Source organism: Globicephala melas, chromosome 8 (assembly GCF_963455315.2).
Source record: "Globicephala melas chromosome 8, mGloMel1.2, whole genome shotgun sequence".
In the NCBI taxonomy this organism is placed as follows: Eukaryota; Metazoa; Chordata; class Mammalia; order Artiodactyla; family Delphinidae; genus Globicephala; species Globicephala melas.
This window is the reverse complement of record NC_083321.1, coordinates 39,555,346-39,575,029: the sequence shown is the minus strand read 5'-3', so window position 1 is coordinate 39,575,029 and position 19,684 is coordinate 39,555,346. Positions and strand designations below refer to the sequence as shown.

The 19,684-nt window shown below is 36.0% G+C and overlaps 1 protein-coding gene across 1 annotated transcript in view; it reads right to left on the bottom strand.

The window, feature by feature from the left end:
- The window catches only part of SOX6 (SRY-box transcription factor 6), a 397,267-nt gene that overhangs the window by 6,462 nt on the left and 371,121 nt on the right, over positions 1–19,684 (bottom strand). The window contains exons 14-15 of the mRNA XM_060303470.1: positions 6,001–6,234; positions 3,196–3,412 (exon numbers count right to left, since the gene is read on the bottom strand). Coding sequence (XP_060159453.1) covers positions 3,196–3,412; positions 6,001–6,234 — 451 coding nt within the window. The remainder of the gene's footprint in view (positions 1–3,195; positions 3,413–6,000; positions 6,235–19,684) is intronic.

Here is a 19,684-nt window from a genome sequence, read left to right as displayed (position 1 = left end):
GTATTCAATAATTTACCATTATTGTTACTTAAAAAGTAGCCCCAAATTTTAATAGTTTTTAGTATCTGCATAATTCTCTATTAGCTCACACGTAAATTACTGAATATGCTTTAAATAAATTGGAAATACATTACATTTGGCCATAGTTCTTTGGGAAAAGACAATGTTGTAGCTATATGTACCCTAATAAGTATCATCTTAACATTAATAGTACTCCTATCAGGATTATTACAGAACTCTGATACTTAACCTATCAATTGAAGGGGTTAAATCCAAGGTTAGAGCTAATATTACTCCATTTCATATACTGATAAATTCATTTCATAATAGCTAATTAAAAAAAAAAACCTAACTCACTGAATTTCCAGTTGTATCATCAGTAAAATGTATGACAGTGTTGAGCAATATATGTAATTTTATTGGCTTGAAAGTTATGCACGTCTTTTCAAAATCAGCTATAAAAATTGATCTCACCCCCATTCCCTCAAGAAGTCAATAGCAATCTTTGAATTTCTTGTTTGTCTTTCCCTCTTGTAAATAACCTCGTATCTAATGAAGATCAGTTTGCAAAGATGAATCCCAGGGAGCTAATAATCTATCAAATACAACTACTTAAAAGAAAATACGAATCCTTCAGTGGAAATAATACCTGGCTTTATGTAGCAAGTATTATCAAAACTGGGCAGAGGAGAATACTGAGCACTGGAGATTTAAGAGTAAGATATTCTGGCCATTGCCTGCACATCCATAGCCCTATTCCACAGTCTAAAATGAGCCTTCCACAAAGGACCTCTACGCCATCAGAATCCTCAGTCTCTAAATTTCCAAGCTCCTTTTATGCTACTGTATACCACACCAAAAGACCTTATTTTCTCTAGGTTCTAGGAGCTCTTCCTCAAATGGCACAGTCATACTCACAACTGTGCAGAATAGGACTCTGAGGCATATTTTGAAGCAATGTTGTGAAGACAATTCCTCAGTCATTTGGCATGACAGAGGCAGAGACCTGATTTAATCCTTTGCTCTTGCTCCCCTTTCAGTAGCCATAGGACCTCTTGAAGCTTCCATTTCTTTATCTTATTTAGAGGATTATATACTTTGTATACCTAAAACACCTCGTATACAGTAGGCATTCAATAAGTGGTAGACGCTATTGAGTTGTTTTAGAGTTTCATTTTACATGCATTGTTATGTGTTGAGGTATTTCGGTCCAGAGCTGGTATCAATGTTCCCTTTGGTAAAGAGGACTAAATTAAATAGAATTCCTGCATCTCATATTTTCAAATAAGTATCAGGGAACTAAAATGGTACCTTTGATAATCTTCCAGACCATGGCAAAAGAGACCCACTATGCAACACAGGGGACATGACTGAGAGAAGGGTGGGAATGACAAAACATCTCAAATTTAGACTTTTGATTCTCCGCACAAAAGAGACTATATACCTTTTCAGAGATAGACTAACAGGATTAAAAGAAGACATTACACAGTCTTAAATTTATATTTTGTTACCTACAACTATACTTCCTAGAGTACACTGTGACTTGGTATATTTAATAAATTCTCTAATTAACATGTGAGTAGCCCAATTATATTGTATTGTACTTTTGGTGTTAAAGGCATTACTTTTTAAAATGCAAACATTTGTAACACAGAAGAATTTGATATCTTATTTTGGCATGTCTTCAGCTGTTAATACACTGGGATCCTCAAATAACAAAGTGATTTAAGCCTCACTTTACCTCGAAAAGGTTCTGCCATAGTGTAAAGAAATTCATTGATTATCTAGTGTGATATAAAATATAGTTTTACTCTGATAGCAAATCCATATTTAATAGTAATAATAATGACAGGAATTCACCTTTATTGATATTGTACTAAGCATTATACAAAGTACTTTTAAAAGCACTGCCTCATTGAATCCTCTCAACAATCGTTAGAGATAGGTACTATTATTCGTTTCACTTCACACATGAGAAAACAGAAGCTTAGAAAAGTTAAATAACTTGCCCAAATAGGTCGCACAGCGTCTCAAACTCAGTGGTCAAACGCAGAAGCCGATGCTCCTCCCCAGAACACTCTAGTGTATTGTATAGTGACCCAGACTGCTCTCATTGGCCTTCTTTTTTTTTTTGTATTCTGACTATTTACTTTTCCAAATTAGTTGTATGTTTTTAAACACATGCTTCTGAAACCAGCCTTGTGTTTCATGAGGTTATTTTCTGAGTGTCCTTAAAAATAAATGGTTCTTTACTCCTCCTTTAAGGCATCTCTTTTCTTCACCTCCAAGTGAAGCTTTCTTGTTTCCCTGGCACAGCACAGCTCCTCAATTCCCCTTCCAGTTAACAGTGAACACAGCTTCCTTTTTGCTTCCTCCACTTCTCTCTCTCAAGCCCTTTCCCAAGTGTCTCCCCAGTCTGATGCCAGCTGCCTCAGGCCACTGCCTCCAGACGGCCCTCTGGTTTGCCACCCCTGTGCTGCTAGGTCTGAGTGTGCTGGAACCTACAGACATCTGCACCCCGCTCTGCTGACCACTGTGGTTACAAGAGGCCTCTTTCGAGTGCAGACAGCCAGTCAGCCAAGTGGAAATTTATACCAGAAATCTATTACCTAATTTTTAAACAAAATGACATGAAATCAGACTTGAAGATATCAAAAACATGTCTAGTTTCTGATTTAAGCAAGAAAATCCACATTGTTACTGCTTCTACCACAGAATAATTTACTGCAACAGGAGTTCTGGATCTTATGCCAAAAATGAGGTCCTCTAACCAATGTCAAGGCCAATTATCTTGTGGTAAATCCCACAACAAAAGCAGACTATTGTGATTAGAGTCAGAAGCACCACCCAGAGAAGCTAGAAAGCTTCTGGGGATTTCTTAAGGTTAGTTTTTACTCTTTTTTTCTCCCTGTGTGTCTGCTTAAATAAACTACCAGAAACTTTGTGTGTGGGCACTGGACATCCTAGATTACTTTGAGAGACAATGAAAGGGGTTATCAGTTGGGAGTGATCTGTTGCCTGTTTGTTTTGATTTGAGCAGAAGCCATGCTGCAAGGCTGTGCGCTTGTGACAGGCCCCTTCGGTATGTCACAACCTCTTCCCTTCCCTAATCTCCTTCCCCCAAACACTGCCAGTAGCCATCCTGTGGTTTCTTACCGCGGGAAAGCCCAGGTGGTTAAATGCAGGAACACTTACCCCACGGTAAAGAACTGCCTCATCTCCTGTCTCCGAGATCTCATCAGTTGCTTATACTCCCCAATCCGGAGCTTTTTGCCATCAACAATGCAGGTGCGTTTCGGTCGAGGTTTGTATTTATAGTTCGGGTACTTCTCTAAGTGGATCTTGCTTAGCCGGGCCTGCTCCTCATAATAAGGTTGCTTCTCTTGGTTGGACATGGATTTCCAGCGAGACCCTAGACACAAAAATAGCCTTAAGTACCCAAGTGGTCAAGGCAACATACAACATACTCCTGGCAAATAACTAGATATACCTTCCCACCACTTCATTCACCTGTGCTCTGGGTAGCTCCTATTACCACCTACCATCGAGCCACACAACTAGTGTTTTAGACTATAGAGCAAAGAATAATTTGGATGTGATACATTTATTATATTATTTCCCTCAATAACTTAAAGCTGATGCTACCATAAGTATATTGTTTTAAAACACGTCTTTGCTTCTTAAGATCGTCTCCTACACCAAGGTTGTTTCCCCATCCATCTGCCTAGGGTTAAAAACCTAGACTTCCTAAGTATACTTTGGAGTATGACAGAATTCTCAGGAAAAACTCTCTTGGTTCCAGAAATTCAAACATCTCCCACACTCCAAGCATCTTTAGTGAAGCTGTCCTTTGATAAGATGTTAGATGTTGATATTCTTCCAAATATAAAAACCTAAGATGCACACTGTATCCCCTGGCCTAGGGTAATTAAAAGTCTACACTCTACTTAAGAAGTTATAGCTTTAGAACCGGAAGGTACAGTGGAATTATATATATATATGTATATATATATGTATATATATATACATATATATATACATATATACCATTTTCAAGTACTATAAACATTCATTCAAAGCCATATCAATGAAAGTACAAAAATTTTTAATATGGTTTATACAGGAAGAAGGAAAAGTATTCACTTCTCTAATATTGTTTATAAAGAATTATCTAAACACTTGACGAAGAAGGGATGTGTTTTTTTACGTGTATCAAATTGCATTTTTGTGTCTCGCTGGTGAATAAAGCGGTAACAGCTGTGCTGACTGGATGTCAGCTATTCTTCAGTGGAGATTTTTCATACATAAACAAATGGAAAAGTTGTACAAATATTCTATGCAGCCAGCAATATCCTGGTCTGTTTTAATAGCACATCCATTCCTGTTTCTCCTGATTGTTGTGCAAAAGTTGTGTAGAGAGTCTACACGGACAGGCTTCTCTGTGTTCGGCTGGCTCCCAGCAGCTTAGAGTCCCAGTTAAGGTTTTTGGTGCTCTTAAAATTCTTGTGCTTAAAAGTTTACATTTTAATGAATATACTTACTATACTCTTAATTTTTTTCACGAATGCACACCAATAATATAGATTCCCCACAGATGCCAAAATGGAAACAGAGAGGTTCTGTGCCCATTGGAGAGCTTACTCATACTGCTAATAAAATGGCCAAAAAGGGGAAAATTTCCAAGTTAGATATCGAAATTTAGGGACAGGGAAATAATGATTTTCTTTTGAGTGTCTATTAATTAGAAAAAATTTTAATATATATATTAGGACCATTTTGGTTTGAAAGGTATTTAAATTTATAAGAATAATGCCCCTATGTGTATCTCTGAAACTCTAAAAATAAAACCCCACTTAACTGTAATGACAGTTAGTATCCATCTTGAAATTCAGAAGTCAAAAAGAAAAAAAGGAAAAACTTGTATTTTAACATTTCAACACTATTTGATCTTACGTATCTTCAAAATTTTCTTAGGGGTCGCTGCCTCAAAATGTCTCAGAATCAAGTTAAATTATTTATACAGTGATAAAACATGTGTATTTGTATATGTCCAGATCACTGATATTTACTCAGGTTAAATATTTATTGCTTTTGAACAAAACATTTAAAAAATGAAAACCACAGTTTAAGTCTCTAATGTTTTTCGGCTTCTTAAACGGCTGCCTTTGAGATTTTGTCACATCATGACAGCTTAAATAGAACAGTGCCTTCTGTGTTTTTTCTTTTTAAAGAGGAAACATGTTGACTGTAATGCTGCATGTTGAATAAAATACGTTCAATATGTTAAGCACAATAGTTCCAAACTGTATAATCTGCACTAGGCAAGCTTTACACTAATAGAACAAGGCTTGAGTTTAATCCGGAGAAACGGGAGAATCACTCTGGCAAGTTACCACAAAATGGGCCTCTGCCCTGTGGTCTCTGTGTTCAACTCACTGCTATGAAATTTGAACTAGTCATATCTTATTAAAGTAAATGTAGTTTTATTTTACAAGTTTTAAAGTTATCATTAGAGGCACTGTTCTACACTCCATAAATTTCACACTATTTGGGGGCTCACCCCTAGCCCTTGGTGAGTTCTTTCAGAGGGACATATGAGCCCAAGAATTCTAAAGCAGAAAACCGTAGGGTCTATGAGTGTTCCCAGCGTTTCACAGCAACTTACGAATTTTAAAAGACTGAATTAAGAAAAGGAGATAAAGCTTGTCTTCATGATTCTTATTTTGCAGTGACCTCTCAGAGTTGTCCTATTAACACATACAATAGACAGTTTTGTCTCTAAAACAGTGTTTAGTCAGTCCTGCCCTGGCACCTGGTGGATGTACTAACTCCTAAACCTAAAGGCTCCGGTGCAGGGTGGGAAATGCAGAGATGAAGACAGTCTCCTGGGGCAGCTTGCTGAGCTCCACCTAACTTCCGCAAACCACAGTCTCCCTTAGGTGTCACATTAGGCCCCTTCTTTCCACTCGTTAGAAGATCAGCATCAGCGGCTGCACTCACCTAAGATTTTGCTAATGTTGGAGTTATGCATGTCAGGAAAGGCCTGAAGGATTTTCCTCCTCTCATCCTTGGCCCAAACCATGAATGCATTCATTGGTCGCTTGATGTGTGGCTCACTGCTGGCCCGGCCACGGGCATCCCTGTAGACTCGTGCTTCAGCCACAGTGGCACCTCCTGTTGGCCAACAATAATACTGCTGTAGTTTAGCTGCAGAGCCATTCATTGCTTTACTTCCTGTAATGTCAGGGCAGGAAGAACAAGATGGGTGCAAAGCATTATTATCTGGAGACTGTTAACATAGCTGGCCACCTGGTTCAGCTGTTTTCCCTAGGCCCTTCTCTTCTTTTTAAATGAACTCTTGGAAGCAGAAGACAGTTTTAGATGACAGTTCTACAGGCTCTTCTGAGGTAGGCCTCAAAGACACACTGGGCAGAATTAATTTTGCATGTTTTTATATACCTAGTACATTTTTACCACAATCAATTCCAGGTAACCTTTCCTGCCTGATTTCTCCCTTCAAAGCAGGCTCTTACCTATCATTTTAGCCTCATTTGCCAAACATTGTAGCCACTTCAAACTATCTCTTACCCCCAATGGCACTCTCTTTCACAGTACTGTGCCTTGGCCAGTGCTCCCCTCACTGCCTGGAAGCCCCTTCTCCTACTTCTTCATGCTAAATCCCACTCATTCTTTAAGGCCTATTCAAATGTTGTGTGTTGCATGAATTAATTAGTAATTCAGTGATAACTATTAACTGAGCAATTACTATGAGTTAGGCTTTATGCCAGGTGCTAGGTATACAAAAGTGAATAAAACAGCACCTGCTTTTAAAGGAGCTCACAATTCAGGGAGGAGACAGACCCCAAACAGACAATTGTAACAGAGTGTATGGTAAGTGCTCTAATATTGAAGTAAACAGGGCATCAAGAGGGTGCCAGCAGACGGGACAGTGAGCTATTGCCTCCTAGGAGAGGTGACATCTAAGCTGAGTCTTGGAGGATGAATAGGAATTAGCATGTGAATGGGGGCGGTAGTAAAGACGATGGGAAGGGTAATTCAAGCCAAAGGAAGGGCATTTGCAATGATGTCTCCCAGGATGCATTCATTCCTCTTTCTTTTAATGTTACATGCTCCAAAGAAATTACTTGCTTATGTGGCTATCTCTCTCTAATATTTCCATTCCATCCCCAGGAATATGAGACCCCTAAAGTTAGTGTTTATGTTGCACTCATTTTTGTATCCCCAGGATTTTCCATGTAATAGATACTCAAATACTTATTAAGTAAAGGACTGTTCAGTTTTCAACTCATATGCAAAACTAGTAGACTAAAGGCAGTCATTTCAAGGGTCCTGATATATTTTTCTGCTGTGTGAGCATAGTCCTTTAACATCCCCTATGAAACTAAGTCTAAATTCCTGATATTTTATAGTTTCCAAAGAAGTGACCATAGTAACCTACTAGATTGAAACCTTCTTGAGGATATGGCAGGAACTGGCTCTCCTTCACTGCTGTATCCCTAGGTTCCAATAAAGCACATGGCATCCAGAGTTTCAGTTAGTAAAATACATTCAGTTAATGAATGGTTGAATAAATGAATCAATGAATGAACATAACTCTTGCTTGCTTTCATACCCCCTACCAGCATGATACACTGATGGGTGCTTTACAGGCGGCAACTACTATATATCTCCCTATAGATTGAGAACCCCTATAGTTAAATGCAAAGTTGGACTGATGGCCTCAGCCAGGGCTTCTACTGCATAAACAGGAAAGCCTACTCCCAAAAGTTTAGAAGCAAAATATGCATTAAAACCTACATCTCTACATTTTGGAAAAAGTAAATCCTTTCAGCTCAGTGGAGTGATTATACAGGAACAACATGATCCAATCCATCTCTGCCCTTCTACTCTATTTCTAGCTACCTTGATGAAGTAGAAATTTGTTTGTGTCAGAGCTAGGAATAAATTAGAACATTAAAGTGCACTATTATTTGGCAAATATGGTCATCATTTATTGCAAACAAAAGACAGAATAAAAGTGCTGAACTGGCTAATACTGTCAATTCTTTTCTAAACATGAAGAAGGGCAGAGGGGCCCCTTTCTGAAGACCATGCAAAATAAAATATTTTATAAACAGCCTTTCTTTTAGCCTGACTAGACAGAATGATCCCTTACATGAAAAGTCTCAGATCCCAAGATGCATAACTAATATGCTACCTTTTCGCCACCATACCCACAGTACATTAATTTCATTTAAAATGCACTGACCATACAGGATAAATTGATTTCACTTTATATGGGTTTGACAGCCATGTTTATTGTGCAGTGAAATGTAGTGTAGCTTCCAGCTGACAATATCCATCAACACAGGGCAATATGCTGACTGCTGGGCCAGACGAAGGCATACATTACTCTGGAAGTGAAACACTCATTCAGATACGACAGTGTCTTCTCCTGAGGATCACCGTAGTAATTTATGATGCCCTCAGTGCCATTACTTTACAACTGACATGAATTCAGCAATTTATATACTTGCATGCATACATATAAAAGGAGACAGGCTTGTGGAGACTGTCAGATGCAAAAACATTTCAATATTATTCTAAGTTAACTACTTTGCTACAGGTGATTAACATTTGAGATCTGCTTTTACTGTCAGAGCTTTTCTTCACCTCTAGCAACACCAAATAGCCAGCTTCCATTTATTTATTCACTTACAAGATGTATTTCATTGTTAACAGGCAGTTTTAATCTACAGACTGATCATCGTAGATTTTTAGACTCTGGTTTTAGTAGATCTTCTACTCCATACCAACTGATACTCCCAGACATGTCCAAACCTAACCCAATCTCTCTCCCTCTCATTCCATACTGTAGTCTTAACATATCCTTCCTACTCACTTCTACCTGACTAAATTCCACCCTCTCCAAGGTATAGAGTTCAGGTCCCACCCTACCAACTGTCCTACACTGACCTTGTCTGTCCTCCCATAGTACATATTATTTACATGACACTGACTGACACTGAATTAATTACACAGCAGATCTCTATTCTCACAAGAAATACACCCAGAAATTGAGAAATTCAAGCACAGTACATAGTATAAAAATGTGAATTAAGGGAAAATAGAAAACACCAGGGTGTATGCACATCTTTTTTTTCTTGTCTCCTTTTCTCTCTCCCAAGCAGCGTCAACTGCAAAATGAATGGGACATTCCAAGTTAAAACTAGAAATGTTGTATTAATGAACCAAGATTTAGGAAGAAGAAGAGACTTATCCAGAGAGATCAAAAGTTTTGAAGCTACTTTTAAATTGGATCTGATATATGAGCAGAGGCAGAATTTTAAGAAAATATAAAGGGGCCCTAACATCAAAAGAATATTTAGAAAGTGTCCCTTAACTTCCCAAAACTGCTTCATGAAACAAACTGGTGAGGGAATTATTGTTATAGCAATAAAAATACATATGCCTGTATATATGTGTATAAACTCAGAAATTTAAAAAGAGATTGTATTTTAGGAAATCCCTTTTAAACAGATAAGGAAAACTCTATATAATAATATAGAATTATTTTTAAAAGGTATGCTATTAATCTGAATATTTGAAGCCTAAAATTGACTTTCTGCTATAATTAACTTAAGAATCTACATATCAAATGTGACTTCATGCTGCTCATTTATTTTCAGAAATAACATCAAGTTAAAAAGGGGCGGTGGGGGGGAGGCAATTCATTCTAAAGTAGCCAATGCTCTGTGTCAGAATCCAGAGTTACCCTAGAGAATTGCTCATAATTCTAAGAGGCAGATTCTTTTACTTTTGATAGCAGAGGAATCATTTGTGAGTTCAATGTTCATAATATGTCTTCTCATGGAAAGCAGTTGGAAGAAGCCTAGACCTACAGCTATGTACTTGGAGACTACTGCTTTCCAGCTGGCCTAAGAGTCTTTAATTACCAGCAACACCATTCCTAAATAACGGAAGGTCAACAGTACCACACTAGGCAACAAGGGAAAGCACTGGTCCCCTTTACTCCAGGAATTCCTGCTCTCTCTATTTCCCTGAGTTTAATTCATCCTTCATCTCCCATATCACAGTCTGTGTAAAGGCAAACTTTCAGTTAGATGAAAAAAGATAGTCTATGAGGAAAAAACAGAAACTGCCAAGGCAAAAACTTTCTTAGGGATCTGTGATTCAGACGATTGAAAGAGAATACAGAAAGCTGAGTTTTTCCAGGTGGGCTGGAAAGGCGGCCAGTTTAACCATCATAGCCTATGGCAATGGTCCTGAACTAATCCTAGAGAGGCCCCCTTTCTGGGTAAATGCCAAGGGTTATGTGAGTGAATGAGTAAGCGTTTTGTGTGGATTTGTGCATATATAAAGTTCTCCCTAAGGAGGAACTCTAGCAAATTCTATAATGTGCTTAGGAATCATTTATTTATGCATCAATTCAGCAAACACTTCTGACAAATTTCAGACGTACCCAGCATTGTGATGGAGTATACAAAGATAAATAACACATGTGACTTGTTTTTAAGGAATTTGGTCCAGTGTGGGAAACAGATGCATAAACAGAAAATTACAAAACAGTGTAAGTGCTAACATGGGTAATTTCAAGGTACTATGAAAGCAGAGAAGGGAAGCTATTAATGTTGTTGGAATGGACAGATATGAATAACACGGAAGCTTCAGAGAGGAAGTACTGCTTGAGCAGTATCTTAAAGGAAGAGTAAGAACTTACCAGCAGGTATGAGTGTTAAAGCATTCTAGGTTGGAGAATGTGTGAATATAAAGGCACAGAGTTATAACAAAAGCACAGAGGGTTTTAGGGAATAAAAAGAATCTGGCTATGGCTTGAGTTTTTTTAAAAAAAACAGGGGAATACCAAGAGATTAAATTCGTAAAGTAAGTAGGGGCAAGATTGCTAAGTACCTTGACTTCAAAGCCAAGAAGTCTTTAAGGTTTTTATTATAAAAAAGCAGGGTAGTGACAAGAACAAATGTGTTCTACAAGAGATCAAAATGGAAGCTAAATGAGAAATTACCACTGAATAGTCTCAATGATTACCAGTGAATTGGCAATAAAGAATACAGAAAAATAAGGTGAATAAATACCTCCTCACAGGCCCATTAAAACTTACATTTTGTCAGACAGAATGAATGTAATATAAGTAAAATATAGCACAAAAGATTCTCTTCTGGGATCCAGTTCTGGTAATGGCAGAATAACGTATATCAGACTAACTTTCAAACAGATAATAATTATAACTGCTGGAAAAAATATGAAAAACAAACCAGTTGAAGGTACTTGAGATCTACCAAAATTAAGAAGAAACTGGAGAGGATTCAATCTTAGAAAGGAAGAAATGTCACTGAGTAAACCCCCTGTTTTCATAGTTTTTCCATGAAGACACTCCCCAGTCTGAGTAGCATGGAGTGGCTAGAATGCAAACAGAAAGTCAGTCTTACTTGGCCTAATGTATCAGAAGAGACAGTTTGAGGCTTCTGAGTGCCTGACACCTGAACTTCACATGTATAGGGATGACATCAATGATTCTGGTGGAAACCAGGGCTGTATATCTGAAAACTCTGAGCAGAAATTTCAGCTGATGCCCACTGCAAGGGAAACAGAATTTGGATTTGAATCCTACAAAGTTAGAAAGTATTCATGAAAACTTCAGGCTTTCCACTGAAACCCCAGAGGGACCACTCTTTAGGAATAAAGACTGTATGCTAAGACTAAGGATTCATCTTAGGACTGAAGACAAAACTCAAACAGTCACTACCTAACAGTGCAAAACTAAGCCTCCACAAGTTCAATGTGACCAGCAAGTATTTTAACTGCCTCCTAGCACAAAAATAAACATTCTTAACAGAGGAAGATAATAGAAGCCAGAGTCTCTACAATTTATAATCCACACTGTACAGTGTATAATAAAAAAAAACATTAGTTGTGCAAACAACCAGGAAAATGTGACCCAGAGACACCCCCCCCCGAAAAAAAATATCAACAGAAAGAAACTGCAATGGCTCAAACAGTGTAATTAGCAAACAAGGACTTTAAAGTAGCCATTAAAAATATGTTCAAGGATATAAAGGAAAATAATATCATAATTAATGCATAAATGGGGGAACTCAGCAGAGAAATGAAACTATAAAATGAAACAGGGAAATTCTAGAACTGAAAGACGTATTTGAGATGAAAATACACTGAATGGACTTCATAGCATTTTCAAGTGCAGAATAAAGGGTCAGTGACCTTAAAAATACATCAAAAGAAATTAGCTAGTCTCAAAAACAGAAAGAAAAAAAGCTGAAAAAGTAGGCAGAGACTTTGCAATACGTAAAACGATATACTGTCCTAAGTGTAACTGGAGTTCTAGAAAGAGAGGAGAGAGAATCATGACTGAAAACTACTTGAAGAAACACGGGCTGAAAATTACCCGAATCTGGCGAGAAAAATCACCTTATAGGTTCAAGACATTCGGACAAATGCAGGCAGGATAAATACAAAGAAAACCATACCTAAACACTAGTCAAACTGCTGAAAACCAAAGACAAAGGGAAAATGCCAGAGAAAAAGGACACATAATATATACAATGAAACAATAATGCAAATTATGGCTGATTATTATTAGAAACAATGAAGACTGGAAGCCTATGGAATATCATTAGACTGCTAAAAGAAAAAAAATCAACGTAGTCTTATCCAATGAACATATGCTTCAAAAATGAATGTAAAATACACTTTCAGACAAAAGCTGAGAGAATGCATTACCTGCAGACCCAGACCAAAAGAGACATTCAAGGAAATTATTCAAGATGAAGAGAAATAACATCTGATGGAAACTTAGATATATAGGAAGAAAAGAAGAGCACTGAAAATGATAAATATGTGACTAAATTAAGAAATTTTTCTTCTTCTCTGGATTTCATAATAAACGGCTGATTGTTTAATGTTTTTAAAAGACAAGGTACTATTTAATACAAAATACAACATTGCATCGTGGGATTTATAATATATGAAGAGGTAAAACACATGAGAAAAATGGCTGGCACAAAGGACAAAGGTAGTAAATATTAAATGTTGCTTGAGTAGTAGTATAATTTTAACTGTAAGGATATTCAAATTAAGAATGAACAGTGAATCTAGAAAAAACAATTTTTAAAAAAATACAAAGAGGTATAGCTAAAACACCAGTAGAGTAATTCAAATGGAAGACTAAAAAGAGGATTCAGAAGGAAACAGTAAAAAGATCAGTGGTTGTAAAGGGGAGGGAGAGATGAATAGGTGAACACAGAGGATTTTGGGGGCAATGAAAATACTCTGTATACCATAATGATAGATACATGTTCTACATTTGTCCAAACCCAAGGAATGTACAACATCAAGAATGAACGCTAATATAAACGATGGATTTGGAGTGGTTATGATGTGTCAACATAGGTTCATCAGTTATAACAAGTGTACCACTCTGGTGGGATGTTGATGATGAAAGAGGCTATGCATGTGTGAAGGCAGGGAGTATATGGGAAATCTCTATCTTTCCCTCAGTTTTACTGTGAAACTTAAACTGCCCTAAAAAAAAAAAGAAAAAAGTTTTCATAATAGTAGCTTAGAAAAAGGATTCAATTAAGCAAAAGGAAAAAAAGTAATAACAGAAAGCCAAAAACTGAGGGAACAAATAGAAAAATAGCAAATTGCAAGACTTAATCCCATCAAAATTAATAATTACATTAAATATAAATGAATTAAATAATCCAGTTAAAATTGGAGATTTTCAGAATGGATAAAGAGTAGAAATCAGTGAATAGGAAACAATTTACAAAGCCAAACACTGGTAATTTGAAAAGATCAATAAAATTGATAAACCCCTAGTGAGACTGATCTACAAAAAGGGAAAACAAAAATACCAATATTTGGATTGAAAGAGGGGATATCACTATAGATACTATTCACTTTAAAAGGATAGAAAGCAAATACTGTGAATAACTTAATTCCAATAAATTTGACAACTTAGATGAAAAGAACAAATTCCTTGAAGGACACAAACTGCTAAAATTCACTCAAGAATACATAAGAAGTCTGAATACTCCTATAGCTAATAAAGAAATTCAATTTATAGCCAACAACCTTCCCACAAAGGAAACTCCAATCTCAAATGGATTCACTGGTAAATTCTTCCAAACATTTAAGGAAAAACTAATAGTAGTCTTACACAAACTAAGAAAGTAGAGGAAGAAAGAATACTTCCCAAATTCATTTTATGAAGTAACATCAAACCCTGACAGAGATTTGAACATAAGTGCAAAAATTCTTAATAAAATATTAGCAAATTAAACCCAGTAATATGTAAAATGGATAATAAAACATGACCAAGTATGATTTATCTCAGGATAAATTAAGTTAAAATGTAATAGTAATTTAATATTTGAAATCAGGCAATGTAATTTAACAAAACAAAGGGGAAAAAACATGATCATCACAATAGATTCAGAAGATGGTTTTGACAAAATGCAATACCCATTCATGATAAAAACTCTCAGGAAACTAATAATAGATAGGAATTTCCTCAGTCTGATAAAGAACTTTTAAGGAAAACCTGTAGGATATCATACTTAATAGTGAACTACTGAATGCTTTCCTCCAAGATGAAGAGCAAGGCAAGGGATGTCCACTCTTACCACTATTAATCAACATTCTTCTGCAGGTAAAGAAATAAAAAGCAGGCAAAATGGAAAATAATAAGTAATGTTATGTGTATTCATAGATAATATAATTGTTTACAAAGAAAATCCTAAGAAATCTGCAAAATAATTACTAGAACTAAAAAGTAAATTTACCATTATTGCAATATACAATATAAAAATATAAAAATCAACTGTACTTCTATATACTAGCAGTGATTTAAAAAATAATTTCTTAAGTTTACATTCATAATAGCATCAGAAAATAAAATTCTTAGGAATAAATTTAACCAAAAAAGTGTGCAAGACCTCTACACTGAAAACAATATATAACATTTGTGAGTTCAATAAAGTAAACCTAAATAAATGGAGGAATACACCATGTTCATGGATCTGAAGACTCAATATTGTTAAGATGTCAATTCTTTCCAAATTTATCTATAGATTCAACCCAATCCTATTAAAATTGCAAGAGACTGTTTTTAGAAATTGATTTTTAAAACTATATTAAAAATAAAGCAGTAAAAACATCCAAAACAAACTTGAAGAAAGTTGGAGGATTCAAACTACCTGATTTCAAGACTTACAGTAAAAAATACCTTGTGACATTGTAAAAACTAGAGTAATAAAGACAGTGTGGGATTGTTAAAAGAATAAGCAAATGTATTATATTAACGCATATATGTGGAATCTGAAAGAATTGGAATGCACGATCGTATTTACAAAGCAGAAATAGAGACACGGACATAGAGAAAAAAAGTATGGTTACCAAGGGGGAAGGGGGGGGAGTGGGATGAATTGGGAGATTGGGATTGACATATATACACTATCGATATATATATATATATATATACACATATACACTATGTATAAAACAGATAACTAATGAGAACCTACTGCATAGCACAGGGAACTCTACTCAATACTCTGTGGTGACCTAAATGGGAAGGAAATCCAAAAAAGAGGGGATATATGTATACGTATAGCTGATTCACTTTGCTGTACAGTAGAAACTAACACAACATTGTAAAGCAACTATACGCCAATAAAAATTTTTAAAAAGAATAGACAAATAGATCAGTGGAACAGAATAAACAGTCTAGAATTAAATCTTCCTCACATATATGGTCAATTTTCAATAAAGACCTAAGCTGTTAAAAATGATCTTTTTTTTCAACAAACAGTGCTAGAAAAGTGGACAAATATGGGGAAAAAAGTAAACTTTGACCTCTTACCACACATTACACCCAACAGTTAATTGAGATGAATCATGATTTGAAACAAAAACAAAAATTATAAAAAAAAAAAAACAAAAAACAAAAATTATAACACTCCTCAAGGAATATCTTGGAGAATATTTTAGTGACCTTGTAGTAAGCAAAGATTCTTAGATATGGCAGATAAAGCACTAAATATACAAGAAAAATAATAAATTGAACTTTATCAAAATTAAGACTCCGCTTATCAAAAGTGATTATTAAGAAAATGAAATGTTAAGGCCCATACTGGGGAAAAATACACGTCTGACAAGACTTGTATCAAGAATATATAAAGAACTTTTACCAACAACAAAAAGTAAACAATCTAATTTAAAAATAGGCAAAAAGACTCATAAAAAAAACTTTACAGAAGAAGATACAGTTATGGCCATTGAGCACATGAAAAGGTATTCCATGTCATTAGTCATCGGGAAAAGGCAATTAAAGCCACATACCATTTTGCACCCACTAGAATGGATTACAACACTAAATGTTGGCAAGGATATGGAGCAACTGGAACTCAAACATATTGATAGCAGAAGTGTAAAGTGGCATAACCATTTTGGAAAACAGCTTGGCAGTTTCTTTTAAAGTAAAATATACATTCATCGATGACCTGCAATTCCATTCCTAAATACTTACCCAAAACAAATGAGAACTTTTCAGAATATAATAGCACTTTTATTCAGAATAACCAAAGGCTGAAAATAACTGGAAAATGGACAAACTGTGGTATATACATACAATGGGATACTATCCACAATAAAACTATTTCAGTGCTTAGTTCAAAAAAGGTAAAAACAAAAGTACCAAAGTAAAACAGAAAACCAAACAAACAAATGTAAGTGATATTTTTCTGAAAGATTCTTTTCTCTGTAAACCTGAGTGTGTGGCATATTCAGGCCATTGTGAACTCAAAAAAAAAAAAAAAAAGAGTCATTTAGCAAAAAGAATTATTAAAAGGGGGAAAAAATGCTACAATTGGTTGCTTACTAATAAAAAGAGACAAATATAATATACACCATTGGGTCCTTGACAATCACACTATTTTAGACTACTTTAGTCTATCAACAGAATAATTAATTTTCTCCTGTGGGATTTTGAAAGAGTTACATGACACATCTGAGTTAACAGAGAAAATGATCATGAGTGCATCAGAAACAAAAATGTAGAAGATAAAGGAATATTAGAAGCAGACATGAAAAATTAGGAAAGGAGGAAGTTATTAATATGACATAGGTTGGATTTTTTTCACCAAGTTTATTCCACCAAATGTATCTTAATATTGTAGAGGTCTAATTCACTATGTTGTAGGGATGGCTGACAGCTGTCTGTCTATGATTATGGAAGTTCTGCTAACTTTGCACTCCAACTTACTGCCAGAATGTGAACTTACTTTCATTATAAGAAGGCTATTTGAAATTCAAATTTGATTTCTTCTTGGAAAATAAAAGAGATGGATGATTTGGCTATCCTAGTGGTTTACTTGGCAGGAAAATACATTCCATGGCTGAGCGAGAACCTTTATCATTAGAGAACTGATGTGTTCATCTTCAGAGAAGGAGGGATACCAGCAGTGGAAGAGTATGGTTTGAGCTCTGTGTCTTTTATAGAGGATTAGCTAGATAGGTTAGCAAAGAATGATTTACTGATGGGTGTCATGATTTAAAGACAGCAAATGCAAAATATGGATGCATAGTTCTTCTGAACTAGAGGTCGGTTCAGAAGAAAAATAAGGAACCAGAGGTACAGGAACAAAAGATGAATAACCTGTGGTACTTTGATTAAAGTGTTAATTCTTCATTCGACCAATGCAGGGGAAAGCCATAGGAAAATTTTCATTTCCCTATTTTCATTTTAAGCTTCTTTAATCCCTACCTACCTCAAATGCCCTACTTACCTCAAGTATTGAACTTACCTATACCAAGAAATTTACTGAATAAATTCGATAGATAGATGATACATAGATAGATAGAGATAAAGATATAAACATATGTAGTGTACAAATAAAGAAAAAATTCCGCTGGACAATTTGGAAACAGACATTTCACTAATTAGAGTACCAAAGTAATTATTTTAAAGAACAGTTTATGTTTTTCACTAGTCTAGACCAGAGATCAGTTTCCAGAATAGAAACACCAAGTGTACTAAGGAATTTTACCTACAATAACATTTACAAAGTGCTTTCAGGAAATACATTATCTCAATCCTCCTTACAATCCTTTGAAATGGGTAAGAGGGTAAATATATTCACTTCACTTTATAGATGAGAAAACCAAGGCTCAGAGAAGGTGAGTTACCAGCCTCTGAAATAACCGGCTGCTAGTATATTGCTAACAAGGAACAAAGCCAGACCTAGAACCTAGGTCTTCTGACTTTAAGTCTAGTGCATTTCTCCTACACCAAAGCTACCCCAGGCACTATTCGGTGACATGAAATAACTCTGAATCTCAAAGCCCACCATTCCTTGGCTGGGATATTGCTTCCCCCGTAAGGATGCCATTCCCCTGTACTGTTAAGCACATTAAAGGAGCCTATTACCAGTTATGAAGTTCATGCCACTATCTAATTGGTCCAAAGATGCAAGAGCATGCAAAGAAAGCACTAAGGAGTGAAATTACAGCAGGGATTAAAACAAAGCTAAATTAATGCATTCCTTGGTTGCAGGATTATGAGCAAGTGCTATTGTAGATAAGGCTTCTATTTTTTCCTATTGGAAACTCCATTCTCTTTAAAAGATCAACAAGAAGAACCAAAAGGGAATTCCCTAAGGTCAGCTCTGAGGAAACATAAACCTCTAATTCAATAACTCTGCTACTGCTCTGAAAAAAAGGCTTTATTATTGCAACATCCATATGGAGCCAATTGGACATTAATGACTAATCAATCCCTCCCCTTTCTATTCTACTTAAAGTGTCACAAACCATGTTTAGATTAGCCCATTTCCTGCTTAGGATTGCTCAAGATGTCTTTTGTTCTTTCAGGACCAGCCTGATGGAGGCAGCTTAAACAAACACCACGACCAGAGTGGCGCAGGAGTTATAAAGTGCCATATGTGAGTGAACAAAGGGGCTATACTAAAGCCTTTTGTGGTATTTGTTCATGTTTTTCATCTGAGCTTAAAAAGGCTTAATGACTTTGTGGTGAGCTGATGCATGTGGCTCGTGGCTTTGCAAAATGAAGGAAATTCTAACCAGTGATGCACCAGGCTGTGTTTTCAAGGGTCTCCTGCTTGCAGTTTTGGTGCCCATGTTTACTTTTTTTTTTTTTTTTTTTTTTAATTCTCAAGTTATATTTGCTTTACACAGACAGCTCAACAGAGCCCTTTATCTTATTTCAACTACAGGATCCTAGGGCAACTGAGATAACTTATGTGATTCTTTATTTTAATGACCTGAAAGTAGCACGGAACATCAAATACTCTACTTATTATCTATTTGCTATTTGTATGCACAGGAGAGGGCTTACAAGCTGTTGAGTCCAGGCAAAAAGGCATTATTTAAGTTTGAACCAGAGACCACTGTGGAGGAAATAAGACAAAAATAGGTTCTGGCTCCTTAAGTTTTCAGGAGAACCAGTCTCAGATTCAAGCAGATTCCCTTGGAGAATACAGAGGCTGGTGAAAAGCTGGTAGACTAAATAATTCATGTTGCTCAGCAGTTTCTAGCTTCATCCAACTCAATATACTACCATAGACTACACGAAATTAAGAAGCACAAACCAAGATGAAGCAAATCT